At 42.9% G+C, this 7,500-nt stretch overlaps 1 protein-coding gene across 1 annotated transcript in view; it reads right to left on the bottom strand.

Moving 5' to 3' along the window:
- Positions 1-6,759: 6,759 nt before the first annotated feature.
- The window catches only part of LOC138020471 (uncharacterized), a 6,998-nt gene continuing 6,257 nt past the window's right edge, over positions 6,760-7,500 (bottom strand). The window contains exon 2 of the mRNA XM_068867454.1: positions 6,760-7,418. Coding sequence (XP_068723555.1) covers positions 6,760-7,418 — 659 coding nt within the window. The remainder of the gene's footprint in view (positions 7,419-7,500) is intronic.

The following is a 7,500-nucleotide window of genomic DNA, read 5'->3' as shown; positions in this document are numbered from 1 at the left end:
GCCGCATCTACAGCAGCTGCATTTGCTGGGTATACTTGCTTAAGACCAATTTTTACTTGTTCATCATATTCAAACTGTTTTCCTTTACAGAAGACACATTATTAAGTCTGACAGAAAACACACTCTCAAGTGTAGCAACAGTGTCTCCCTTGTCTGGATCAGCAATTATCACATGCTCCCCAACTCTGTAGAGGAGGCCCTCAAAAGAGTGTTTAGGTTTTAAAAGACTTCTGCAGCACCATCCAATAACTGGAACACCCTTCACGTTGCTGATGACTTGCCTGTCACTATTTGATAGTTCCATACTTTTAACACCACCAACAAGAATGCCTTCTGACAATCGCTCATGATTCACTGTGCCTTTGGAGCTGTCAAAGCGTTTCTTAGGAAAGAGCAAAGACCGTGCTGAGGGCTTAATAAAATCAAAAAACACAATTAACATTATTGTTCACATTACTACACAGGTACTAAATTTAATGACATGCCGTTAGTAAGAATAGTAAAAGAAGATCATGAAATGTGATCACACCACACTGTCCTCATAGCTCTCCAAAAAAACAGTGCTATCAAAGTGCATATCAGCAAAGTGGTTTGGACACTATTACCATCAATTTATTCAGGTAAGTCATTCCTTAAGATACAGTGTGACCCTGAGGATAAGTGTCCATCTTAGGAGCTTTAGGGAGAACGGATGTTTGCTGCGGGCAAGCCTGACAAGGATGAAATGATACACAGTCGGCAGACAGGTCAAACCGGGGGTGAAACTGGGAGATCCCATTGTAGGTAAATTCACTACAACGGAGTTAGGCAAAGAAGGCTAAGGTGAAGGCAGCCCATAACATAGTGAAGTCCTGCTCCCCTAGCCAGGTACGAAGAATTGGTTGGATTGCTGCAAACACCACGGGTGTGACGGGTTGGCAAAGGATATGAGACTTGTCCTAGCAATGAAGAATGCCCCGTGGCACCTTTTGCAAGAGAAAATTTTCCCTGAACAGGATCACTGTGGCCACAGGAAATGTGTAAATTACGAACCGCAGAGAGATACAATTTTATAGTACTATGCTTAACTGTTCTAGCAAGGTACGAAGCAAAATAAATAAACATCCCATCGGAAGATGGGAGTATGTCCCCATCATTTGACATAAGTCAATTCGTAAGGCAAAATTGGAGGAAGCGTTTCTCTCTGGAGCTGTACATACTGTTCGGGGTCCATACTAGTCCCCACCTTGCGTAAGTTTGGACTTCATCCCTTAGAGGGTCATGAGTGAAGGCAGGATGGTGCAACGGGTTTTCTCAGCCTTTGAAGACACTGACCAGAAGCAGGCGTCCTGCATGAAAGGGCGTCAGCAATTTCATTAGAAACCCCAGGGATGTGACATGCTCGAATAAAGAAATTATGTTTCATGGATATTAGAATAAGGAACCTAAGAAGATCCATGATGCTCGGAGCCTTTGAATGGCCCAAATTGATAATGGCCACAACGGATTCGTTCTTGCACCAAATTTGAATACATTTCCCTTGGAAATGAAAAACCAGAATGCGCATGCCACCACTATGGGGAAACGTTTTTGCCATTCGATGCTTATACCCCGAGCCCTGTTTAGCTGCATGTGAGGGGGCCACCTACCCTGGAACCATGGCCCATTGAAATAGCCCCCAAAACCAACGGAGCCAGAGGCATCGGTGTACAGTTCTAGATCAGGAGAGGGGGTAACAGTGGTGTCTAAAAAGAAAGAGCGCCCATTCCACCCTGCAAGGAAGGCGTTCCACATTGAGAGATCTTTGAAAATTGTTTGTTCAACGGGATGTGGTGAAAACAGCTGAGTAAATTTGATCATGTGCTGTAAAAACATTCTCCCAGGTACTACCGCCTTGCAAGCAAACTGTAAGGTACCAATAAGGGATTGAAGCTCCACCAGACGCATGGAGCGGCAAGTGGTAAAGGAATGGAGTAGGTCCCAGGTGCATTGGAATGTTTCCGCGGGGAGCCTGGCCTCCATGCGAGTTGTGTCTAGTTCAATACCCATGAACTCAAGTACTTGGGAGGGACCCAGAGTTTTGAATGTGGCAACAGGGGCATGGACAGACATGAAAAAACGGAGTAATGTACTAAAGCTAGCCAGGCATTGGAGGCGAGAGGGCTCAGCTATGAAAAAATCGTTGAGGATATGAAGGACACGCTGTAACCTGTAATTGTGTTTTAAACCCATTCCAAGGCATCGGAAAGTTGATTAAATAGGAAAGGTGCTGAACGAAGCCCAAAAAGGTGGTAGAAGTCTACGTAATACTGTTTTTGCCAGTAGATACCTAGCAGCTGCCAATCGTCTGGGTGAATGGGAATAAGGCGAAAGGCCGATTTGAGATCAGTCTTTGTAATAACTGAACCCGGGCCCAGGGACTTGAGGATATGGATTGCATCGTCTACCCGCAGCACATATTGGAGGGCGTAGGGGTCCTTGGGGATGTGGTTGTTAATACCATCCCTGTCAGGGTATGATAAATGATAAATTGTGCGCCATTTAAAGGAGTGTTTCTTGGGGACCACGCCTAAAGGGTGACACTGTAGATTGGGGAGAAAATATAAAAGGTCCCGCCACATGCACCACACTAATTTCCTTTTAAAGATTCGATGTCACAATGTTCGGGTGCTGATTAGCAGAAATCAGATTACGGCATACCCTGGGTTCGTTAGGACCGGTGTAGCCGACGTGTACCATATCGAAAACAATTAATCAAAGTATTAACAAAATTGTGACCAAGGTGCCCCGAAAGTTCTCTCTGTAAAACATCTACGTTAATGGGGGTAGTTATGTCAGGTGAACTGTGCTTGGCAAGAAGCTGAACTTTATCTCTTGCTGCGTTCGCCGGAACTGGTAGAGGTATGGTGGCGTTGACTGGTCCTTGAGATTCTGTTAGGGCAGTTGATGATGGAGTGGGCAGCGGACTGGCAGCGGCAGCAGCCATGTGGGAACAGGCAAGTACTTGAGGTGCACCCAGAGGTCCGGTTAAATTGGAAGCAGACAGGTCTGTTTTGGGGCTGCTGTCTTGGTGGGTCTGCGCTAGGACAGTCGATCTGGTTGTGGTAGGGGCTGGAGCAAACAAGACAGTGTGGCTTAGCAAGGTCAGAGAAGGTAACAGTCCACTGTTCAAGGTCAACTTGATCCCAGCATATTGGCGTAAGCGGCTTTATGGCGAAACTGTTCATCGTATGAAAGGAACGCCAACCCCTTGAATTTGGTAGCCACCCTGCTTATGATCTGCTGGTACTTCAGCAACTCAAGGGATCTTCGAGGATACGATGAAACGATAACCAGCACGTAGGCGTATAAGCATCCAACCACTTATGACAATTGTCAATGATAGGCTTGTGTTTGCAAACCATTGACATTGGTGAGGCAGAACATGGAGCAGTGTTGTCTAGGCGGAGCTGGATTTTGGGAACCTGGGACCAACTTGAGGTATTGGGGAGCAACAGTATATGTACTCACCACGCAGAATTTTGTCCTCCAAATTTCTGTCCAGAGGGTGATGGAGGCCCAGAGGAGTACCTGCTCCTTGTCTGTGAGGTGCTGGAGCTGCTGTCTTGGGCGTAGCAGGGCTCGACAGGCAGGTACAAGCAGCTGTTGAGCGCTTGCTCCATGGACAAATGAACCGTGTCCTGTATGGCAGCCATTTGGGCTTCGGAGAATGCACCCGGTTGCTGGGTGTCACACTTTGTGGGGCTGACAACCCGAACTGAGAGAGATCTACATCGTCCTCATCCAGGCCATCCACAGAACCAACAAACAAGGAATTGTCGCTCACGTCGTCGACTCCATCAGCCCGCGCAGTAGCAGTCTTGCGATCAGAACGGGAAGGTTTTTTCAACGTGGATTTCTTCACCCAACCGCGTGGTGGCTGCTTGGTTGGGCAAGGTTGGTCGACGGCTGCTTTCAAGCGGGAAATCAGTTCGGCTTTGCTACCAGTTGTCAGCATTTGGGCCTGAAGATGAAGGCAAAGAACTTCCGTCAACAGGGAAGTGAGATTTTCCCGACAACGATGGCGAGCACCGGTAGCTTTCGAACAGCCACGCAGATGAGCCATAAAAAAATTCGTAAAAAGTAAAGGTACTCCTTCCGTCAAAGATGATCTCAGCATTCGTGTCCAGTCGATGGTGTAGGATGGCTTTGTGGTAGTAGAATAGTTTAGAGTTGCATAAGTTTCTTGATTTCATTGCTTAGAGATCTCAACCTTAACTTTTGTTCTACGGTTTTATTTTCGTGATATTTTCTCAATGCGTGGTACTTTCTTCTTAATGCAAGGTGAACCCTGTCTATCCAGGGAGGGGAATTGGTGTCTCTGATGACCTTCATTGGGGCACATTCATTAACTGTTTCTAGAAATAAATCTTTCCACTGAGACCAATACATATCAACAAAAAAAAAATAAACATCATCAGAGTGTGTCATGTCAAAGGGTAATAGCTGTAGGCGACTTCGCAAATCGTTAAAGACTGCCCTTTTATAGTCGTATAGTCGTCGCACTCGCCTTAATCGCTTAAATTTCAGTCGAATAAAAAAGTCCGCCAAATAGTGATCAGCAGGGAAATCCTTTTGGTAAGGGCTGGTGGTGGAAACATGGTCTATGACTTCAGAGAAGTTACATAAAAGTAGATCAAGTTTGTTTCTGGCAATATGCGTTGGACCTTTGATGAACTGACAGAAGAAGTTATCTTCCATTACGACAGAGAAAGCTTCCTCTGCTGCTGTTCCACATAAGTTGGTTGAGGTAGACTCGTCACGCTCCATTAACTACATTTTAGAACGCTGTTGTAAGGCTTTAGTATAGGTAATCACATGATTTCGAGTGCAGTTTGGAGTAAATAAGCAGGAATGAAGGAATGAAGAGGTCACATGAAATAGCGAGCTTGCAGTTCGAGTTCAGGTTTTAAAGACAAACATTTATTTGGTGGACAAGTATGACATAATAGGGGGGAGGCATCAGGAAGAGGTAGGTTGTGACCTCTCCATTCCTGCAAATGCTACGGTAGGATCTTAATCAAACTTCAACTTCCAGGTAAGTATTGTTTAATTTTTCAATTCAACCTCGCGTTTGCATACAATCAGAGGTCATGTGAGATTTAAAGCACCATGGACATGAAATATTAGCACAATACAGCAAACTAGCAGGCCTACTAAAGCTAACTGTTGAAGTGGTACTGCGAACTGCTTGAACAAAAGCATTAGCAAGTGCCTTAGCATAAAATGTAGCAAAGGTACTGTCTAATCTCCAGCCTGCTGTGGCCATAATAATAATAATAAATAATAAACTTTATTTATATAGCGTCTATATCATTAACTGTTCTAGGTGCTTTACAATATTACGAAAATGTATTAAAACTATAAAAAAAAGCCTAACAACTACATATATAAGCATAAAAATTATATATACAAATCTATTTATAAATCAAGAAAAGGCTTTGTGAAATAAGCATGTCTTCAAATGTTTTTTTGAAAGAATTCAAGGAATCGGCATTTCTTAAAGATGCAGGTATGCTATTCCATAACTTAGGTCCTGCAATAGAAAATCTTCGGTCACCATAAGACTTTAGCTTAGATCTCGGGACTTGAAGTCACTTATTGGAGCATGAACGCAAAAGAGTAGGAGCTGCTACAAAAACTGAGCAAATTGGATATATAACTTGGTGAAAAACCATTTATAGCCTTGTATACTAACAATGAGATTTTATAAATAATACGGTAATCGACAGGCATTCAATGTAAGTCTATTAAGCTTGGTGTTATATGTTCGTACTTCTTGGTGAATGTTACGATGCACGCTGCTCTATTTTGAACTAGTTGTAAGCGGTTTAAGAGAACCTTAGGTAATCCATATAGCATCGCATTACAATAATCCAGGTTGGTAGTCACAAAAGCATGAATGATTGCTTCAGTAGATTTACAATCCAAATATGATCTTATCTTACTAATATTAGTTAAATGGAAATGACATTTCTTGCATATCTTATTAATGTGGTCTTCCATATCAACACTGGGATCGAGTATCACTCCAAGATTACAAACAGAAGAGGACGGTTAAATAATTTCCCCTCCAACACGAACAGATTCCAATGAAGGACTGGGCCGATAACGTGAACTAAGTAAAAGAAACTCAGTTTTCTCCTCATTTAGCTTAAGGCCATTAAGAATCATCCAATTATTGATTTCCTGTACACATATTTGAATGCTAGATTTTGCTGAGGCGAGAAGATCATCACTTCCTAATTTAAATGACACAGAGCTGAGTGTCATCAGCATAGAGATGATACGTAAGATTGCGTCTCTTTATGATATCGGCCACTGGTGACGTATACAAAACATAACAAAGGCCCAAGGACAGACCCCTGCGGTACACCGCAATTAAGTTCGCATATAGAAGATCTTAAACATTCAATTTGAACAAATTGTGTACGAGATGATAGGTAAGATGCGAACCATTCTCATACAGACCCTGTAATACCATAACGCTGAGATAGCCTATCCAGTAGAGTTTCATGAGACACAGTATCAAATGCAGCGGATAAATCTAACATCAGTAGTACAACGGTTTCATTGCCGTCAATTGCACGCAGAATATCATCTTGCACCTTCACCATGACAGTTTCAGTAGAATGATGGACTTTATAAGCTGACTGAAAATCTTCATGTAGGTTATTGGTCATCAAATAGTTGTTTAACTGGAGAGCAACACTTTTTTTTCTCAATAATCTTCAATAGCGCCTACAAGTTCGAGATGGGTTCAAAGTTCTTGAATTGTAAAAAGTCTACATCAGGTTTCTTGAGCAGAGGTGACAATACTGCAGACTTCAGACACGTAGGCATGCAACCATCACGAAGGTTGACAATGTTAGTAATAGTAGGCAGCAATAGGTCAGTGCATTGTTTGATGATAGAAGATGGTAATGGATCCAAGACACAGGACTTCGAGAACAGTGTTGCAGCCACTTTCCTGATGTCATCAATTTTCATCTCAGTAAAAGTTGAAAATTTAGTCGAAGACATAGTAAGTACCTCATCATTAACACATTCAACGGAGTCAATGAGAGCCTTCTTTTTAACGAGGAGGTCTTTATGCAGTGTGTCAATCTTAGTAGTAAAAAAGGTAGCAAATTCATCAGGTAGCATACGGTCGTTTTCGGAGAATGGGTAGTAATTAACAGTTGGCTTTTGAAGTAGCTTTTGAACAGTTTTGGACAAAACTTTTTGATTACCAAAGTTTTCTTTAATATTAGGAGAATAGTATTCTGACTTAAGAGACTTGATTAGATTGATTACAACCCTACATTGGTGCACATACTGCTCACAGTCAGCAGGGAGTCTCGATGCTCGCCATTTACGTTCAAGTCGTCTTCGTTTCTGCTTCTCAGCAGTGACTTCAGCTGTATACCAGGGCGCAAACGGATGGATATCCCCAATCTAACATCCACTACCTTAGCAGCAGAGGTAGCAACACAGCCTGCA

Source organism: Montipora capricornis, chromosome 10, assembly GCF_036669925.1.
Source record: "Montipora capricornis isolate CH-2021 chromosome 10, ASM3666992v2, whole genome shotgun sequence".
NCBI lineage: Eukaryota > Metazoa > Cnidaria > Anthozoa > Scleractinia > Acroporidae > Montipora > Montipora capricornis.
This window is presented reverse-complemented; position numbering and strand designations above follow the sequence as displayed.